The 21,470-nt window shown below is 45.0% G+C and overlaps 1 protein-coding gene across 1 annotated transcript in view; it reads left to right on the top strand.

Annotated features, from left to right (window-relative positions):
* The first annotated feature begins 3,612 nt into the window (after positions 1–3,612).
* The window catches only part of ALOX5AP (arachidonate 5-lipoxygenase activating protein), a 28,532-nt gene continuing 10,674 nt past the window's right edge, over positions 3,613–21,470 (top strand). Inside the window, exons 1-3 of the mRNA XM_077745379.1 lie at positions 3,613–3,730; positions 10,539–10,638; positions 20,240–20,310. Of these exons, the coding sequence (XP_077601505.1) occupies positions 3,661–3,730; positions 10,539–10,638; positions 20,240–20,310 (241 nt within the window). The 5' untranslated portion in view covers positions 3,613–3,660. The remainder of the gene's footprint in view (positions 3,731–10,538; positions 10,639–20,239; positions 20,311–21,470) is intronic.

The following is a 21,470-nucleotide window of genomic DNA, read 5'->3' as shown; positions in this document are numbered from 1 at the left end:
ACATGCACAGGAGCTGAGATGAAGGATATATGAATGTTGTTGCTTGACAGGCAACGAAGTGGCCCCTTGCTGCCATGGTGATGGAGTCCAGTTGATGCTAAGCATATGACCAGCTCTCATGTTTTTTATAACAGCTGGTCAGTGCCACTGCCTTCTCTGAATTGCTTCCCCCCTTAGTGGCTGCTTGGCCCCAGCTGTCCTGATCACTTTTGACAAATGGTTGTCCTTCACAGTCAAACCACTAGCAGTACTCTAAATTAATGAATGTGCTAATTATCTTTCCCTATTCCCAGCACATTTGTCTAACTAACCTGTCACATGCTATAATGCAGCATAGACATATCAGGTGGGGGCTGAGAGCAGGGATCTGGGGACAGAGAGGTGGGCTCACAGCTTGGAGCTGTGGAATAGTTCTAGCTAACTTAACCTTTACAACAACAAGGTGTCTGGGGAATATGTTATTTCCTGTGACATGCATTTGCTTTCCTTTCCTTTCTTTAAAAAAAAAAAAATCTCTCTTGGGTGCCTGGATGGCTCAATTGCCTAAACATCTGACTTCAGCTCAGGTCATGAGGTTCATGGGTTCCAACCCGGAGTCAGGCTTTTGGCTGGCAGCTCAGAGCCTGAAGTTTGCTTCAGATTCTGTGTGTCCCTCTGTCTCTGCCCCTCCCCCGTTTTTGCTCACACTCTTTCTCTCCTTGTGTGTCAAAAATAAAATAAAATAACATTTAAAAAATATCTCTTTAGGGGCCAGGAGCCATTAATTAATTCACTAGCCTCTGAGGGGGTCACCAAGCACGATGCAGAAGGACGAGGGAGTCCCAAACTCTGAAAACTCTTCCAGAAGCAGCAGAGTGGTTGAGGACCTAGACTTTGAAGCTAGACAAGCTTGGACTTGAATCCTCGTCCTGCAACCTCAGTTTCTTCCCTTGGGCAATGGGAGGAGAACCCTGTCTCCAGAGGGCTGTGTTGAGGAGCAAAAGCACAGACCTCTCAGGGCTGCGGGTCCTGTTCCTGGTCTGGTCTGAGCCCTGCCAGCCCCAACTGCGGGGCACTGGACCCTCTTGTTAGTAGTGGGAAATGGAGAGCCAGCTTCTGCGCTCCCCTCCCCCGGCTCCCCTGGTGGCCTTCGTCTTTTTGTTCTGTCTCAGCAGCTCTCAATTGAGATGAATGACATTTTCAGAGGCTTCACCTCTGGTAAGTGTTCCTCCGCTGCAGAAGCCAGAATCTTAATGTGCGCACTGTAATTTAATGGCCATCTCGGCTGACTATTAAAACTCTCTTCCCGGGTAAAGTGGACTTGCTCCATCGGCACATGCTTTCCACCCTGGCAGGGTGACTCCGGGGAGCTCGGATGTAGAGGGCCCTCAAGGGAGGGGGGAATGCAGCTCCTGAACCTCCTCCTGGGGACTTCTATNTCCAGTCCGACTTTGTGGGGCTCCTGGGCACTTGGGAAGCCAGCGGAGAAGCTGCCCTTCTTGGATTGCAGGAACCCCAGCTGGAATGATTTTCAAAGACATTGTTGGATTCTGTTCATGCTGTTTTGTGTGTGCCTGCAGTTGGTGACACACACATACATACCATAAACACAAACACCCAAGCAGGAAAGAGACTAAGCTGAGCCTTAAAGACATCAGGCTGTATGATAGAAACACTTCTTTAGTAAAACGGTGTTTCAGTCTGGAATTTTAAGTAGAGGACAGTCACAGTGTGATAGGATATATATACCTGACATGCCTCCAGTCCTCCCAATCTTTCTTTAGGGGACGATATGACAACTATGGACTTCCAGGTTCTCTCATTTTCTTGCCATCTGGTTGTCCAAGGAATGATATGTGACTAGCCAGGGCCAATGAGGTCTTTGTAAGAATTTAGATGAGACTACACTACAAAGTCAGTCTTTTGTAGTGTGGAGAAGAGTGGTCTGCAGACAGAATAGAGCTGACAAACCAAGAGAAAGTTGAGAAAGAAAGAGAGAATTGAAAGAAAGAGAGAACTCTTTTTGAGAGAGAGAGAGAGAGAATACGCTCGGTCTCCAAAGCCCAACCACATCTCTGTTCTTTTCAGCTTCTGGTCGTTTGGGTCCTTGGATTTTTTTGAGCCAATCATTTCCCCACTCCCCACCCCTCCTACCTCCACCGTTTTTCCCCCCCAAGGTAATTTGAGCTAAATTTCCATTGTTTGCAACTGGAGTACTTTAAAAAGGGACTGGCCTTCACTTCTGTGCATTATCTCTAACTTATGATGTCCCCATCATTTGAGGTGCAGACTCCTTATCTATGGGCCATGAGCATCTTCTGTAACTTACCAAACTTTCCCATACAAATCAGATATCATTAAGGTGAATACACAAATCTTGCTGGTGTTGAGCTCCTGAGCAGTCTTGTGACATCACACTTGGCAGAGTGCTCCAGGTCTTCAGAGAGTACTCAGGAGTGTCAAGACTATAACTGGACTGCCCTAGTTACTGGCTTCCTTGCTTCCAAGCTCTGGACACTGCCTCCATGGATGTCTGTCTCTTCTCAGCTGAATGGAGGACACTCAAGCCCACCTCTCTCATGCTACGGTGCAGCACCCTGCTGCGACCAAGTATAGTGGCTGACCTTCTCTCTCAAAGTGAGATTTTGATAAAAGCTCCTCTCTGTCACTGCCAAAGAGTTTTTGGTTCTGGGCTGAAGGTTGTAGGAATCTCACATTTTCTGTATGGCCTCAGGGGGATTGCCATTTTCTAGGAGAAAGCTGTCCTGTAAAATGCTGTGTCACCACCTAGCTTCCCCAGCAGACTCCTTCTTACACCTTCTCTCTCCTCTTACCACACTGAGACCATTCCAGGAAGGTGTTTAACAATCAGCTCTGAGGGCCAGCCACGGTGTTTAATAATACTTCCTGTTCACAAGTTTCCTTAAGGGTCATATGGAACCTCATTTCTGTTCCTTATCTAAATTTTTTGGTTTAGTGTAATCTCTTGCCCCCCCCTTTTTTGTGGAAATAGAGATGTCAGCTTCCCCCTCTTACTCTTTCATCCATATATTCACCCATCCAGGCCTTATTCTGTGGCTGCTACCCTGGGCCCTGCTGTGTGTTATGCATTCAGGGTTTTTTTCCCCCCTAGGAATTCAAGAAAAGAAAAACAGTACTCAAAACACAGATCTTTTTGGTGCTCTATAAATAAAACCCAAGTTTGAGGGTTTTTTTTAAGTTTATTTTTTTAGAAAGAGAGAGAGCAAGAGTGAGTGAGTGGTACAGGGACAGAGAAAGAGAGAGAGAATCCAAGCAGGCTCCAGGTTATCAGCACAGAGCCCAAAGTGGGGTCCCCTCTCAGGAATCTAGAGATCATGACCTGAACGGAATGAAAACAAGGGTCAGACCCTCAACCCACTGAGCCACCCAGGTGCCGCTAAAACATAAGTTTTATTCTTTTCTTCCCTTCCTGCTCCTCTTCCAAGCTCTTCTTCCCCTGGCAGGTCATACTGAGCCAGGACACTTTGGTGGCTAGTTAAAAAAAAAAAGAAGAAGAAGAGGAAAAAGAAGAAGTCACTGTGTAACTGATGGGACCTTCGGAAATTCTAATGATGAAAGGCAGGGCCCTCACTTCCTCTTCCTGCACAGCACGGGGTGCCAGCACATTGAGCAGTCCTTGCTGGGGAGCCCGAAGCAAACATGGACCAGGAAACAGTGGGCAATATTGTCCTGTTGGTCATTGTCACCCTCATCAGCGTGGTCCAGAACGGTAAGGGAATGCCTCACTCAGAGGGAACACACAGCAGATTTTGTTTGCCAGTTGTTTGAACGTCAGAGGTTTACACTGTTCTCTGTGTCTGTGCACACTTGTACCCACCGTCACCTTATTTGTATTTGTTTCTTTTTCTTTGAATGGATAAGATATATGCATTTATGTATGACTTTGGGGGTTTTCCTTCTGGTATTTCTTTCACTTTAATGTTGGTGACTAACCATGTTTGCAGAGCCGGGGCAGCAACCTAAGAGCTTTATATAAAAATTCTTGTTGAAGTGTTTGCTTAACTATTAATTACTATGGATAGAGACGGGATGGGAGGCAAGAAGCCCAGAAAGGGAAAGGGAAATACATACTGACTCAACACACGGGGCTTTTGTTAAGGGCAGCTGGGCTGACTTCAGTGAAACTGATGTTACCTGTCACCAGTAAGTGAGAAGAAAAAAAGATTTTTGGACAGTGGGAGGGAGAAATCACCTTACTCTTACTATATCTCTGTATTGCTTCTTTTTTCTTTTGAAGAAAGAGATTCTTTGTGTATTTCTTTTTTCCTGGCAATGTATAATTTTGAAGCATTTTTCATATGCATTGTATATTAACATACAGAGGGAGAGGACACATTTTTCTTCTTGTGGGGTTTGCATTTCCATTAACCTTTCTATCACTTAAGAAAACCAAGCAAGGAAAAAAGAAAGATGCAAAGTACTCAGACCTGAGAAAGACAAGACCATGTAGAATTTTCTTTTTAAAGCTCTGAGTTAGGACTGCCACAGATTCTTTTTCTAAGTATTTCCAGTGGCTTTGTGTTTCATGGTTTATTAAGATAGAGAAAAAATGAAAGTAATTACCAAGGGTAGCTGCTATAACTTAATGGTAACTATTACATGTTCACACACTGTCATCATACTTTGGAAATTTGAATGTTTAACCAATTTGGGTTACTGTTATTTCCCCCCAACTTGAACCTGGCCAGAGAGGCTGAGGATTAGCCTTCTGAGCCCTGTAAGTCTTCCCTGAGACCTCCCCACACCAGAAAGACCTACCTATGCATCTTCTGAGTATTTTTCAGAACAACAGTTGGCCACTGTCTGACCCAAATATTTTCGTACTAAATTCACACATATATTGCAGCTCAGAGAGGGAACAGATGGATTGTTTAGACTGCTATTCCTCCAGCCATTGCTATTTCATGCAGGCATCATGAGCTCCCTTGGCCTTGCAAATCAGCAAGGGTTTCATTTATTCAACGTGTAGACACCTGCAGGGACCCCTTTGAGATGGTCAATGTCCCAGCTTTATGGGGATATAGCTGTGGGGTGGGTCTCCTGGGAAAAGAAAGGATAGGGAGAAGAGATGATCTGACAAGGTCAGTAAGAAGGCTTCAAAGACCCTTCTGGTGTTTGTGGACACTGTTGCATGGGTGACTGAGTGGGCGGTCCTCCCCAGCTCTGTGTAGGGTCTCCCCTCTGGCCCTTCCCCTTGTGAATGTCAGTGTAGCTGACAAGTATCAGTGGGCAGAGGAACCAGTACCTTGTCACTGGCCTGTGTGGTTGGGGCTAAGCTAGCTGAAGGGCTGAAGATCACCCTGAAGTGCTCCCTCTCAGTTCAAAGCCGAGCTGCGGGAAGCTGCACAGTCTCCTGTTGTGAGAATAGAGTCTCTTCATCTCTCCTAAGATGAGATGCAGAACCTGGTCTTGGCCTGTCAAGTGGGTCCTGGGCCTTTCCCTTAGTGGTAGAGCAAGCCCTGATCAGACATGAGGGGTATAGTGAAGTTCCTAATTATTTTTGGCAGATGAGTTAAGTCGTCTTCTTTTTTACAGTGTGGATGGAAAGATGATAGCAAGGCAAATGCCTGAGTTGTAACAACCACAGTGTAAGGGCCTTGACTTTTGACAGGTCATTTTGGATAGATAGTGACACAACCCAGTGGCCTCACTAATAGAGTTCCAGCCACTGACGAGTGGGATGGAAGCTTCCTAGTGGGAGATATAAACATGGACCACAGTGGAGCTACTGTTTGGGGCTGGAGGCTTCTTCAGGCTGGGCACACCCTACATGGTCGCCACATCATGGCCTCTGACCTCCCAGCCCCCTGTGAGCAGCTAGGGCAACGTGGGGCAGAATGACTTTGCACAATGATGTTGCCCCCGTGCTTGGAGGAAGGACAGACTGTTGTTCTTTTGAAGCCACAGAAGCAATCCCTCAATGCTTTCCCTCTGAGGCAGAGACCCCGACTGCCATGTGATGTGGAGACCCCCGTGTGAGGCCTTTTTGTAACTGCTAAATGTGCCCGTGTCAGGGAACAAGAAAAATTCAAATGACTCAGGAGAGAACATTTGTACTCATTTACACCATGAGTTTCCAGGCAAACACAAAGGTTCAAGTCTGTGTCCAGAGCCTCTCTTTGCAATTCTAATTAACCCCGACGTTGCAACCATAGGTCTTCCTTAGAGAGTTCAGAAAATATGCAAAAGCTGTACCTTTCTCCCCCTGCCCTGCCAAATGCCATTTCAAACCCTTCCTCTGAGTTTTAAGAAATATTTACATGCTGTTGCCAGGCACTGTATACTTGGTCTTTGTCCCGAGACAAAGAGGTCTCGTCCGCATGTGTGCATGATGGTGTCCAGGGTTATGCTCTCTGTACACTGTGTGAGAACCTCATTTCCCAGAAAGAAGCCAGAGCCCAGCTTGCCTGTTGGAACTTCCTCCTCTGACCCTTAAACATTGTTTAGTCATCAGATCTTTGAAGTTGTGACTCTCTTCCAGCTCGATCCAGCAAAAACACAGATCTGGAAGCACAGAGCAAGTTTAAAATACATCATTCCAAGAAAGCTGGGCCAGAACCACCAAAGCCTGGTTTCCCAGGGAGTACAGATAGAAGCATTTCCCATAAATAGCATCTTGAGCCTCCAGCCTCTCCTGCCAATGTGCCAGCAGTGTTGACATGCAGCAAACCTAAGAAACACAGGTTTAGAGAAAGTGAGTTCCATAAGAAGCCAGACTAATTAGATTGAGAGGAGACGTTGAGCTGAGGGGAATGGGCACCGAGGCTGTGTATGGAAACCCAAAGAGGAGCAACAGAGAAAAGGTGTCCTCCAGTGGGAGAACAACTCCTACAGTCTTTCTGGGCATTGGGAAAGGTGGTGGGAATTGGCATCTTCTCTTGCCTCAACTCTCTTCTTGCTGTGAAGCAAGGAAGGTAGACATGATGGCCTTGCACTCACAAGGGTTTCTGAGAATAAGATGAGGAGGGATAGAGAGCTAGTAGGGAGCTTCTACCTTTCCATGCCATCCCTGGTACTCCCACCCCAACATGCACACTCAAAGTGAATCTCATTTGCACCATTTTGGAAGATCTAACAACAAACTTAGGGTTAAATGGGCTCTAGAAACAGGACCCATGGGGCACCCCAAAGCGAAAATCATATTTACACCATTCTTAGCAGCTCCTGCCTGAACCCTCCGGAGATGGAGAGCTCACAACCTACTGAGATCGCCCTTCTCATTGGAAGTTTGCTTTGTTTCAAGCACAGAGCTTTGTATTGGGCATAATATTATTTCACTGAATCTCTGCAACCTGTGAATTATGNGGAAAGGCTAGAACAATGGTTGAACTGGGATTCAAACCAATTCTAAAATGTAGACACTTATGCTATGTATATTGTCTCAAATTCATTTATTTAAAAGCTCCTTACTCAAGAAGTTCTTTCCTATGTGCGCTTAAATCTGCTGCCCTATAACTTCTATCCACTGGTCTTATTTCTATTCTTTGGAAAATTCTGTACTATCCTGGTGGCTTCTAGGTTTACAGAGTCAGCTATAGCATCTTGTCATCAATGTATCATTTCTTTTGTGACTTGGTTTCCAGTGTCCCTTGTCATTGGGTTATACCCTCCCACCCATCTTGCCCCGAGCTTTTCTAAGATGCAGATAGACACTTACTCTGCCGGGAAACTCACTGTTCCTGAGACCCAGACATCAATTCTATTAAGATAATCATGGGAGCATTATTCCTTTGAACACTCATATTGCATGGCTGGCTCTTAGTAACTTTGTGCCTAACTAAAATCTCAAGATTTTTTATGTGATCCTGAGAGAATTGTTTGGCTTCTCTGACTCTCAGCTTCCTCAACTGAAAAGTGGGGCTAAGATAACTTCCTTAAGTGTCTGTTGAATATATTGCACAGAGGGGTGTCTGGGTGGCTCAGTTGGTCAAGCGTCCAGCCTTTGATCTCAGCTCAGGTCTTGATCTCAGGGCTGTGAGTTCAGGCCCCACACTGCGCATGAAGCCTACTTAAAAAACAAACAAATAAACAAACAAACAAAACCAAACTGCAAGGAATAATCCAGGAAAGTAGCTTGTAGTGCCCAGCATACGGTGTGTGCTCCATAATGGTCTGCAGCCTTTTGTCTCTGTCTCTCTGGCTCTGGCACTCTCTCTCCAGTTTGGCCTACTGTCAACAGCTAGCCAAGATAAGTGTGTCAATGGTCTTTGCACCTAAGGTTTCTGTAACATGATGGAAAATAACCCAGGGGTGGGGCATGAATGGATGGTGAGGAGTGGGCAAAGGAAGCAAAATTCTTTCAAGTTTAGCTAAGAAGGAGGGAGACGTAAAGCGTCATAGCCTGGGGCAGGTTTGGTTTTCTGTTTGTTGGGTAAGAAAGATCCGAGTATGTTTCTAGGGTCAAGAGAAAGAAGGAAAAGGAGAAGGAAGGTTCAGGAACTGGAGAGAACACTGATGAGACAAAGGCCTAGAGAGGCAGGAGGAATGGAGTCAAGGTCACAGGTAGAGAGCAAGCCTTGGAAAAGAGGAAGGAGTCTGTCTCTCTGAGCAAGGAGAGGAAGAAGAAAGGCAGGTGCAAAGGACAGCCACGTTGTACTGCTGACTGCTGGTGGCAGAAATCACCTCTGACTTTCTTAATGCTGTCTCTGCTACATGTTCAAAGGTGAGGGCCATCCCCTTATGTTCTGGGAAGGCAGTGAGCAGAATTTCCTACTGTCCTTTGTGCTAAGAAGAGACTGTCAGAGCAGACAGTGTATTTAAACCCAGTGTACCTGATGGGATCCCTTCGGTGAGCTTCAATGTGACAGCAACAAGGGAAAACATCCTCATCTGCCTCCTTAGATTTGAACCCCTAGCTTCACTGCTTCCCAGTGGTGTGACTCTGAGAAAGCCATCCAACCTCTCCGAGACACTGGGGCCTTGTCTACATAGTGGAGACAGCATGGCCAGCTCGGCAGAGTTGGTACAAGGCCCAGGGAGGGAAGAGATGTCAGGTTTCTGCTGAAGGGCCCAAAGTGGAGGTGACACCCCCTTCTTACAAGCAACCCTGTGGCTACCAGTGACCCTGTTTCAGACAGGCACATTGCTGGTGGAGGGCTATGCTTTTGCCCAAAAGAAAACATGAATACATGGCTGATAAGGCATCCATTTCACATCTTTCTGAGGAGGTTCATATGAAGCTGATGAAAAGGAATCTCACAGGGACCCCTAATATTCAGGAAACAGGAGTAGAGGAGTAAAACAGGAGTGGAGGGGAGAGAGACCTTCATTCTTCCCCCATCCCCCTCTCCTATCTAGAGACAAACTCTTGAGATTCTGGCTCCTCAGCATCCCACACAGCCCACCGCCTCACCTTACTGGGCTCCCTGTCTTCCTGCTTCCCGTCCTGGGGGTGACCCCTTCAGACACTCCCCATGCAGAAGACAGAGAGGCTTTCATTACAGCAACTGCTCAGCTTATCCCTGCTAGTGTGACTCTTTGTTACTCATGAGATGGGAACAAATTCTGATTTTCTTACTGAGGCTCACAAAGGTCACAGTCACACGGTCAAATCCGGTAGGCACTTCTCAACTCTCCTCTAGGCTTGGGCTTTCTCAGTGCTTTTTCGCTCTTTCCACCGTGTGAGTACTGCACAGGGTCCCCCACCATGCTCCGCGTCCTCTTCCACCCACAGTGCAACACACTGTATAATTCTCATCTAAGTGTTTCTTTCACGGTATACGGTCTGCCTCCTCCTCTTCCACCCTCACTAGAACAGAAGCTCCTCAGGCCAATGATCTTCGTGTGTTTCATTCTCAGAGGCAAGCTAAGTGTCTAGCACGTGGCAAGCCACAAAGGGAAACGTCTTTCACAGAACAATACACCATCTACCTCTTTCGTTTCCTTTGTAATTCTGCTGGTTTCTACTGTCTACTCCCTATTTCCCCCAGCAGAAGCTGGACATACCAAATGAAGACAGTTCTTGCCTCTGCACCTTTGCCTTTTCCATTCCACATCAGTGGGGTGGTCACTTCTGTGGTCCCCTGCCCCTTCCCTCTATGTGGCTAATTCTTACATGTTCTGCAGATCTTATCCTGGAGGATACCTCTTCTAGGATCCCTCCATGATCCCAACATTCTATTATGTTTACTTATTATACTGTACTCTATTATTATACTCTACCCAACACTTTATTATAGTTGTCTTCGGACCCTGGATGGCTCTGTGTTCTCACTCAGCTTCCTCTTAACATGAGTCACTAGACTGCAGTTTCTGCTCTCCTTGTTTGTCTAGTTACTTCAACTATGAGATCCAAAGTGGAGACCATGCCTTGCTAACCATCACATCACCATCACCAAGTGCAGTAGTTAGTAGAGAGAGCTGCCGAATGAATTTTTGGCAAATGATATTTTCTAGAAGACATTTAGGGCTGTTTGGAGGGCACAGAGAGGGACATTTAATATCTTACTAAAAAAATGGGACAACAGGCTCATGATCGTGCCCATGATAAACCAGATCCAAACCTTTCCATCTGCCAGGGTTCTTTGCCCACAAGGTGGAGCATGAAAGCAAGACACAGAATGGGCGGAGCTTCCAGAGGACCGGGACCCTTGCCTTTGAACGCGTCTACACTGCCAAGTGAGTCCAAACCCTGATATTGCAAACTAACAGAGTGGGGCCCTGGGCAAGGGGGGGGCCTCCCTACTGGAGTGAACACCACCCCCGAGGGTCTCTGGGTCAACCTTCGGATGCCAGTAAGGCAGAGCTCCCAAGGAGGATTAAACCTCAGCTGGGTGGTGGGGTGCTTTGGGGGAGTCATTGATCATCCTTATATGTCATCCTTAAAGAAAGAAAGGAATTGGGGACAGTGGGGTTGGGAGTGGGGACATGTGCAATCGCTACAGCTCCCCGTTTGCTCCAGAAACTTCTGAGCCAGTCATATAGTCACAGCGTTACTGATTTCCTGGGGAATTAGTCCAAAGGCACTAACACGAAAACCAGCCATTACTCATTGGCTGGCTTTGGAAGCAGCAGAAGGGATGTGAAGGTGGCAGTCTTCAGCTCACTGCCCCTTACGTCCCTTTGGTGGACTCTGGAGGTGTGCCAAGGTCTTTCGTAAATGCCTCCTCTCCTTGAGCAACTAGAACAGAAGAGGAAGAATGGGGGAGCTGTGCAATTCCTCCCTCCCCACCCCCATTTCTTTATTCCTGATTTAAAAAGCTGTTTGAAAACACTTGAGCAGCTCAGCGAAGGAGATGGGAGGTATTTGGGATGCAAATCTGAATGGATATTATTCAAACACTCATTTTTCCTTATGCAGAATGTATTTGAACAGCAGTGTCAGGCAGTGACCTGTCCGCTTCTTTGTGCCTATATACCTGTCGGGGAAAAGGCTTTGAATGTGAGTGAGCCCAGGAGCTGGCCTTCAGTCTCAATTCTCAGGTGGTTCTGATGGCCACAGAGATCTTTCCAAAGGGGTGTTCATGGATACCCAAAGAGATTGTCACAGGCTGATATCCGAGGTCCATGTCTGGACCCGTTACCATTTGGGCTTAGGGCTTCAGGCTGCTCCAATGTGCTCGATATCCCTCCAAGACCTCCACTTCACTCGGGTCCTCACCACCTGCTCTGGGTCCCCTTCACTCACACTAAGCAGTCCTGAGCAGGGTAATTCCAGCAGTCTGGTCTCAAGGAAATTTTTGGCTAAACTATCTACAGGGACATTTCTATTTTAACATTTGGACCGTCAGTGTATTAATTCTTAAAATCAACTGAAAAAGTTTAAAGATGTAGTTTAAGCCACTTTAGACATTTACACTTAAAGGAGGGTCAGGAACAAAGTAGGTCTTTGTGCAGTTTGCAGGAGGGAGACATGAGAATACTTCTCAGACACTCTAGGTGCAAGAGGTATGAAGAAGGTGTCTTTGATCAGGGCCGACACCAAATACTCTCTGAAAATAACCCGAAGGAAACATTAATGCTATTTTACTATTTTGGAAAGAGAAGCCTCTTTCTGCCCAGATCTCCGTGTTATCAGCAGTTACATTCAGAGCATCCTCTCTGGAGAAGTAAGACAGGGCAGCCAGCATGTGGAGTTTGGCACACCTTGGGAGAGGTCCAGTTTCCATTTTGCCTTCAATGAAGATGACATGGAAGAGACCAGGCCGTCCAGTTTCTGCCATGTCCCCCAGGAGGGGGCTGGCTCTGCACTTAAGAAGTGACTGTGCTCACACCTGGCCCCAGGGCTGGCCTCCAAATTGCAGAAGTGACATTTGGCAGTGGTGGTTTGGAAGCTCTGCAATGCTGTGGGGTCCGTGAGGGAAGCAGGTGCCAGAGGAGAGTGGCTGGACATCCTTGCCGTGTTGGGGGTTGCGCGGCCCAGCTTCCCAAACTCATGTGTCCATACTTCACCTCCGCAAGAGGAGAGCCAGGGTCTGTAGAGTGGTAGCAACTAAGGAGGAGAAAAGGAGAATCTTCTGGAAGATGGAGGTTGCCCAGACACTGCTGTGGTTCTGTTACAAAGACCACTTCCTTCCTGACCCAGCTGACAGCACTCTGTGTGCTTCTGGTGGTTTGTTGAATCGTACTGCTGCATGCTGGCAAAGCCCAGCAGTGCCAGTGTGCGTGCAACTGCCAGGAAGCTATGGACAAGGGGTCCTAGGTCAGTCGAGTAGAGATTCTTCTCTGGCAGTAGCTTGTCTGGGGCACCCAAAAGCACCAAAGAGGGTGCAGGCTGAGCCTTGAATGTGCAAAAAGAAAAAAACAGGAATTTACTCTTGCTATCTAAAAAATAAGAAATTAAGCTTTACTTATTTTTAATATACATGTTGAGAGCGGTGTGTGAATTATCCCTGTCACAGAGTTGCGTGATAAAATTTTCTGGTTGATGGGGTGTGAGATCATAAATGTTTCCAGACCATGGTTGTAAAGAAAAACTAGCTTAAAGGATAAATGGTGCTGGTGAATTGAAAAGACCAATGCAGATTTTTCAGGATAAAATATGCCTGCTGAGTGGTTCAAGATTAGGGGGCAGTTGATAACCAGGTGTGGCAGCTGGAAGTGGCCATCAGCTCCAACATGGCCTCGGTAAATGGTCTGTCCCATCATCCACCTCCCACGAGGGCAGGGCCGAGTCGGGGTTTGAGAGATATAAAGAATCTTGATCTTGACTCTTTTCCTGTGAGCAAAGCATAGTTCACAGTCGTGTTCCCACATGATGAGCACAGCTAGGACACAGTTAGTTTTCTGGAGAAATATCTCAGTTAAACTGACTTAAGATTCTTCCTTATGATGCCAGTAAGCACAGGTTGCATAGAGGAGCTGGGTCTCTGGACAAACGTAATTTCCTACATATGTTCCATAGATTACAAGTTGGTGGGCTTGTAATAGGTATGACAGAGGAGAGCAAGTTCTGTAAAACAAGTCTTTTGAGAACTTTTAATGTACTGAGGAACACTGTGATTCTTGGTTCTCCAAGAGGGGGAAGTCTTTTTTAACTACAAATACACCTCTCTCTGTCTGTTTTTGGGCAGAGCATATCCAGGGTTAAGTGTTTCACAAAATGCATTTTTTTTTAAAATGTCACCCTAATGCCCCTTCTCCCCTGCACCTCTCAAAATCCACCTTATTTATTAATTAAAAAAAATTTTTAACCTTTATTTATTTTTGAAAGAGAGAGAGTATGAGTGGGGGAGGAGCAGAAAGAGAGAGGGAGACAGAATCTGAAACAGACTCCAAGCTCTGAGATATCAGCACAGAACCTGATGCAGGGCTGGGGCCCATGAACCACAAGATCGTGACCTGAGCTGAAGTCAGACGCTTAACTGACTGAGCCACCTAGGCACCCCTGAGAATCCACTTTAGATTCACTTCTAAATAGAGTGGACTTGTAAATAATTTGAAGCTAATAGATCTGCATTGATTCTATCAATTAGTATTGCTACTGTTACTATTATTAGCGATAATTTACTTGTTTTATGTTAATCTAAACTAACAAAACACATATAAGTTCTCTTGCACTTATTCCCAAAGGTGGAGAAAAACAGAAGGGAAAACACAAATCCTTTTCCCCATGAACACATTGGTAGTATAAGTGCATCAAGTTAAACGCAGCACAGTGAATTGTTGACAAATCCGGCAAGCAGCTCAGAATGAGACCTGGGAAAATGAGCACCAAGATGGGTTGGTCAATTCTGTCTCACAGAATGGCACACAACTCTCCACAAAAGAAAATCTGGAATAATAATAATTTGTCAGTGGGAAAGACATTTCCACTGGGTATTGTAAGAAGGAAGACATTGGAGCAATAATAACCATCGCTTACTGAATGCTTGTGATGAACTGGGCTAATTTTATTTTCACAAGCCAGGGCAGTAATTACTCAGGTCTCCATTCACCTCCTATAGATGAGGAAAATTGAGACCCAGTGAAGCTGGGAACTGCACCCATACTCACACAGTGGCAGACTGGGCATCAGACCCAAGCCTTGTGCCTTTAAAGACCATGTGAGCATCCATGAGGCTCCAGCTCCGGAGACAGTGCTGTCACTGACCATCGCTACTTGATTTCAGCCCAGTAGTGGCTCTCTGTCAAGAAGGGACATATACATGTGGAGCTGTGGATAGAAGGGTCAGAGATACTGGATTGGAAAAGGACTGGCTTGAGCTAGATCAAGGGACAGGAGCTGGGAGTTTCATTCCAATCCAGACAAACTATGATTTATTAGGGACCCAGGTGACTTGAGACAATAGGCAGGAATGATCGAATGACTGATCCAATGTCACATTACTGTACTGTTCTTTTTAATGAGCAAACGCCTTAGATAATTAAACATTTTAAAAAACTGCGTCACCCAGCCCAAACCAGTACTTGAAAACAAAAACAGAAGCATGAGATTGAAGACGATGCAGGGGCAATCTTTGATATTAATAGATTTTCAAACTGTTGGAGCCTCAGGTATTAGATCCCATCAAACATAGAGCATTATTTAATGAAAAGAAAGGAATGTTCTCCCTAGTTTTCTTGAACTGGGAAATGGATACGAAGGCTGTAGTTTTATTCCTGTAATACATAATAGATGTGATGTTGGGCTGCTGCATAGTTGCATACAAGACCTATTTATTCACTAAGTACTTCACTCCAAATGATAAATTTATTCAGGGCTCCTGTCCTTCCTCCAGGTCTGATTCTGAGCTGCTTGTGAAATTTGTCAACAGTTCCCTGTGCTGTGTTCAATTTGATGCACTACACTATCAATGTGTTCATGGAGAAAAGAACTCATATTTTTCCCTTTTGTTTTTCTCCCCCTTTGGGAGTGAGATACAGAAGTACTGACATGAACTACTGTGGCCACTAGATCAGTGAAACCCCTGTGTGCCTAGTGAGGTCAGCGGGGCTTTGTTCTCTCCCGTGTCTGTATTCCAGGATAGGATACACTGATTTTCTTACCTTTAATTTCATTGACTTTTCAGTAGAGGATCTTTTGATCATCAAAGTGACATGTAAGTTCCTGTGGCCAGGGACATGGCTCACCCTCTCTGGGTTCTCTGCAGGGGATGGACCAAGGCTTGGTCATTCCAGAGCTCTCAGTGGTAGCACTGAGGCATGAGACACCATCAGTCTGAATAAGGGTTCATAGCTGATTTGGGAGGAAAGTCATGAGAACCAGATCAGAAAGGATCCACAAGAAAGAATCCAAGAAGGAATTTGGACAAAAGGCCAAATACATTTTGAAAATTGCATTTTTGCTTTACCTGTATAGTTTGAATTATGTTAGACCAGTGTTTTTCAAACTTGAGCATGCTTCAGAGTCACCTAGAGGGGCTGTTAAAACTCAGATTGCTGGGTTCCACCCCCGGAGTTTTTAATTCCGTAGGTGTGAGATGGGCATTAACTTTTGTAGTTCTAGCAAGTTCCCAGGTGTTTCTGATGCTACTCATCCAGGGACAACACTTTGAGGACCACCTCACTGGAGCATCAACTCTTAAAGCTTATGTGGATCTTAGAATTATTATGTCTCTTTGTTTTCCAGGTAAGAAAACTACATCCAAAGTGATTATTTTGCCATTGACAAACAGATGGTCAATATCAGGTCAGAGACTAAATCCTGGTACATGCCCTTTCCAGTCTATCGCATTGCCGCACTTCCCCATCCATGCCTCCGTGTCTTGTAAGGTTGTTTTTTCATGGATGTGCAAGTATTTTTTTTATCTTTTTTCAAGTTTTTATTTAAGTTCTAGTTAGTTCACATACCGTGTAATATTGTTTTCAGGAGTAGAATCTAGTGATTCATCACTTACATACAACACCCAGTGCTCAATATGACAAGTCCCCTCCTTAATGCCCATCACCCATTTAGCCCATCCCCTACCCACCTCCCACCATCAACCCTCAGTTTGTTCTCTGTCATAAACAGTCCCTTGTGATTTGTTTCCCTCGGTCTTTTTTCTCCCCTTCCCATATGTTCATCTGTTTTGTTTCTCAAATTCCACATATGAGTAAAATCATATGACATTTGTCTTTCTCTGCTTGTCTTATTTCACTGAGCATGTCTTCTGGCTCTGTCCACATCATTGCAAATGGCATGATTTCACTCCTTTTGATCGCTGAGTAATATTTCATTGTATATATGTATAACACATCTTCTTTATCCATTTGTCAGTTGATGGACATTTGGGCTTTTTTCATAGTTTGACTATTGTTGATAATGTACATGTACCTTCTTTGAAAATGTATTTTTGGTATCCTTTGGGTAAATACCTAGGAGTGCAATTCCTGGATCATAGGATAGTTCTATTTTTGAGGAACCTCCACACTGTTTTCCAGAGTGGCTGCACCAATTTGCATTCCTACTAAGAATGCAAAAGGGTTCCCCTTTCTCTGCATACTCACCAACATCTGTTGTTTCCAGATTGTTCATTTTAGCCATTCTGACAGATGAGAGGTGGTATCTTATTGTGGTTTTGATTTCTATTTCCCTGATGATGAGTGATGTTGAACAGCATTTCATGTGTCTGTTAGCCATCGGGATGTCTTCTTTGGAGAAATGTCTATACATGTCTTCTGCCCATTTCTTTCTTCCTTTCTTCTCTTCTCTTCTCTTCTCTTCTCTTCTCTTCTCTTCTCTTCTCTTCTCTTCTCTTCTCTTCTCTTCTCTTCTCTTCTCTTCTCTTCTCCTCTTCTCTTTTCTTTTTTGAGGATGAGGGAGAGCAGAGGAAGAGAGAAGATCTTAAGCAGTTTCCTTGCCCAGTGCAGAGCCCAACATGGGGCTTGATCTCATGACCATGAGATTGTGACCTAGGCCAACATCAAGAGTTGGACTGACTTAACTAACTTAAACCTACTGAGCCACACAGGCACTCCCCCCCTTTCTGTCCATTTATTAACTGGATCTTTTGTGTTTTGGGTGTTGAGTTTGGTAATTTCTTTATAGATTTTGGATACTAACACTATATCATATATGTCATTTGCAAATATTTTCTCCTATTCTATAGGCTGCTTTTTTGTTTTGTTGTTTGTTTCCTTCACTGTGCAGAAACCTTTTATCTGGATGAAGCTCTAATAGTTCATTTTTGCTTCTTGCAACCTGTCTGGTAAGAAGTTGCTACAGCCGAGGTCAAAGAGGTTGTTGCCCGTGTCCTCCTCTAGGTTTTGACAGTTTCTTCCTGGTCTTCCATCCTTTTATTTTATGGATGGCTTTTATTTTGAGTTTATTTTTGTATATGGTGTGTATATGGTGTATATGGTGTAAAAAAGCGGTCCAGTTTCACCTTGCTTTTCAGTTTTCCCAGCACCATTTGTTGGAGATTTTCTTTTTTCCATTGGATATTCTTTCCTGCTTTGTCAAGGATTAGTTGACCATGTAGTGGTAGGTCAATTTCTGGATTTTCTATTCTCTTCCATTGATCTCTGTGTCTTTTTTTGTACCAGTACCATATTGTCTTGATGCCTACAACTTTGTAATATAGCTTGAAGTCCAGAATGTTGATGCCTCTAACTTTGTTTTCTTCAAGATTGCTTTCACTATTCAGGGTCTCTTGTGGTTCCATATAGATATTAAATTATAGCTCTGTGAGAAATGCTAGTGGTATTTTGAAGGGATTGATTACATGTATGGATTGCTTTGGGTAGTATAGACATTTTAACAGTGTTTGTTCTTCTAATCCATGAGTATGGAATGTCTTTTCCATTCCTTTGTGTCCTCTTTAATTTCTTTCATAACTGTTCTATATTTTTCAGAGTACAGGTATTTTACCTCTTTGGTTAAGTTTATTTTGAGGTATGTTATTGTTTTTTGTGCAATTGTAAATGTAATCAATTCCTTGATGTCTTTTTCTGCTGCTTCACTATTGGTGTATAGAAATGCAACAGATTACTGCACATTGATTTCATATCTGGGTCTCTTTGAATTTGTATTAGTTCTAGCAATTTTTTTGGTGGAGTCTTTCCAGTGTTCTACATAGAGTATCATGTTGTTTGCAAATAATGAAAGTTTGATTTCTTTCTTGCCGATTTGGATGCCTTTTATTTCTTTTTGTTGCCTGCTGTGGCTAAGACTTCTTAGTACATCTCCATCTTGTTCCTGACCTTAGACAAAAAAGCCTCAGTTTTTCCGCTTTGAGTATATTAGCTGTGGGTGTTTCATAGATGGCCTTTATGATGTTGAGGTATGTTCCATCTGTCCCTACTTCGTTGAAGACTTTTATCAACGTGGATGTGCATATTGTTTGTGCTGACCAAGACTATAAACTTTTCAAGAGGATATTCACTATTTTTTTAGTGTCGTCGGAGAGCTAACAGGTCTGGTGGCAGAGTTGGACTGAGCAGGATGTGCATCCTGACTCTGCCACTGTGTAGCTCGACGATGTTCAGCACATTACTCAGCTTCTCTAAACCTCTGTTTCTCATGGGAAAGTGAGAGTAACTGCGGTAGACAGAATAAAGAGCCCCAAAACATCTTCCCACTCCAATCCTGGGAACCTGTGAGTATATTCCGTACATGGCAAGGAAAAATTAAGATTGCTAACTGGCCAATGCTAAAATCAAGAGATTATTCTGGATTATTGGATGGAACCGATGTGATCACAAGGGTTCTTTTTATTTTTTTAATGTTTATTTTTGAGAGAGAGAGAGACAGAGTGAGTGGGGGTAGGGGAGCAGAGAGAGAGGGAAACACAGAATCCAAAGCATTTCGAAACACAGAATCCACAACACAGAGCCTGCTGTGGCTCAAGCCCATGAACTATGAGATTATGACTTGTGCCAAAGTCAGATGCTTAACTGACTGAGCCACCCAGGTGCCCCTAACATGTGTCCTTTAAATGTGGAAGAAGGAGGCAGAGAAGTGGGTGTCAGGAAGCCTTCTCTTGACCTTTGCTGCCTTTGAGGTTGGAAGGGGGCCACAAGCCAAGGAATGCAGGTGATCTCTAGAAGCTGAGAAAGGCAAGGAAAAGAGGATTCTTCCTTAGAGTCATGCAGCCATGCTGACACACCTTGAGCATGGCGCAATGAAAGCTTTTTGGACTCCTGACCTCCAGATGATTTAAGGTGTCTTGTGTTAAGCCCCTCAGTTTGTGGCTACTTATTCCCGCAGACACAGAAAGAGCATGCAGCCACCCTGTGCACCTACACAACTGTGGTGAGCTTACGGGAAACAAAGGGTGCAAAATATCAGCATGGTGGTCAGTGTGAGGTGAGACCCCCTCCAGCGGAGTGAAGACTGAGCCTTGCACACCTCGATCAGACCCCCAGCAAGAGACTTTCTGAGTGGCAGCTTTTCTGAATCTACCTTGGTTTCTTTAACACTCGAAGCTCATCTTTTTCCCCCCAGCCTAGCCTATGGGTCAGAGCTGACTTGTGTGTCTGACAAATGTTTCCTCAGATGGGCTCCTCTCTCCTGTACTCTCCCTCCCCAATCCTGACAGCTGCCACAGCCCTGCTGTCTGTGTTGCTCATTTTTCAATTCTAAGAAGCACTTTGGCACAGCCAGAAGCGGAACCCTGCCAAAACGAATCCATCAAGAAACTAAGTCTTCTACTGGTTTCACTGAGGAAGGGAATAAATGGATTCTGAGCATGTATTTGCCTATGTCTGATTTGATAACCATGTCTTATCAGTAGATGGAAGTGGAATTACAAATGGGGGTCGTGCTTCATGTGTGATGGTGATTCTCAATTTGGGGGTTCAGGTAATTTTCAGCCTGTTTTCTGATTTTTCTTCTCATTTTTTTTTTATTCTACAGCCAAAACTGCGTAGACGCGTACCCCACATTCCTTGTTGTGCTCTGGAGCGCTGGGCTACTCTGCAGCCAAGGTAAGGTAACTGAGGCTTCTCTTTGTGTGCTCTCTTTCTAAGCATGCATCTTGAGGATGTTCAAATGCAGGCTTTTTGTTGAAAAGACTTTGCTTGACCTCCAGCTCCGATCCTGTGAAGCCCTGGAGAGGTGTGCACCCTCGGGAAGTCGTGTTTCAGGCATGCTCTGTGCCTGGGTGGCGCGGGTGCGATAATACGTTGCTAATGCTTGCTTCCTGGTGGCTGGTTGAGAGCTTCTGCACTGACAAGGGTGATTTAAGGCTAAATGTGACTCAGAATCCTTAAGCAGCATTAGCTCAGATACAAGGGCATTATAAATGAGAGCGCCTGAGGGATCTATTCTGGGACTGCTGTCACTCTGCCCTTCTGCTAACAAGCTTCCAGCATGGCAAGTCCTCTGTGGGGTGTGTGTCTGCAGAGCCAGGAGCCGGATTCCGGGTCTCCAGCCTTCTCCGGGGTTATCAGCCGCCCACAGTCTTGACTACAGCAGGTTGACTCCCAGGGTTTATTTAACATGAAAAGGAAACCAGAGTCATGTTTTTTGGTCCCCTTTGGAGATTGGCACTGTGCCTGGTGGAGGCTTGGCATGACCTGGCCAGCTGCCACAGTGTGGCTCCGGCAGGGTGTGTAAGAAAAGGCCACTAGTGTCCTCTGAGGGACCATTTAATCCTTATCCCCTTTTCCCACTTTGTAGAGTTGGTAGAGGGGATATTATCTGCCTGTATTATCTTTTTAAAATTTTATTTATTTACTCTTGAGAGAGATAGAGAGAGTGAGTCGGCGGTGGGGAGAGAGAGATAGAGAGAGTGAGCTGGGGATGGGGAGAGAGGTAGAGAGTCTCAAGTAGGCTCCACACCGTTCAATGCGGGGCTTGAACACTGAACTGTAAGATCATGACCTGGGCCGAAACTGAGTCAGACGCTTAACCCCCTGAGCCACCCAGGCGCCCCTCCCTCTATTATCTTTGAGTTTAGGGAGATAAGATAACTTGTTCAAGGTTATTTAGCTGGTGAATAACAGAGCCAGAATGAGAGCCCAGGTCTTTGGGGCTAAATCCTGGATTTTGCACCAGTACCTTTCTGCACTATTCATGTACATAATGCATAGACATTGGGCACCTGCTACATGACAAGCCCTGTACTTCGATACACAGTAATAAA

Source organism: Crocuta crocuta, unplaced genomic scaffold (genome assembly GCF_008692635.1).
Source record: "Crocuta crocuta isolate KB4526 unplaced genomic scaffold, BGI_CrCroc_1.0 scaffold258, whole genome shotgun sequence".
Lineage (NCBI taxonomy): Eukaryota > Metazoa > Chordata > Mammalia > Carnivora > Hyaenidae > Crocuta > Crocuta crocuta.
The sequence above is the reverse complement of the archived record's forward strand: the minus strand, read 5'-3'. Positions and strand labels throughout refer to the sequence as shown.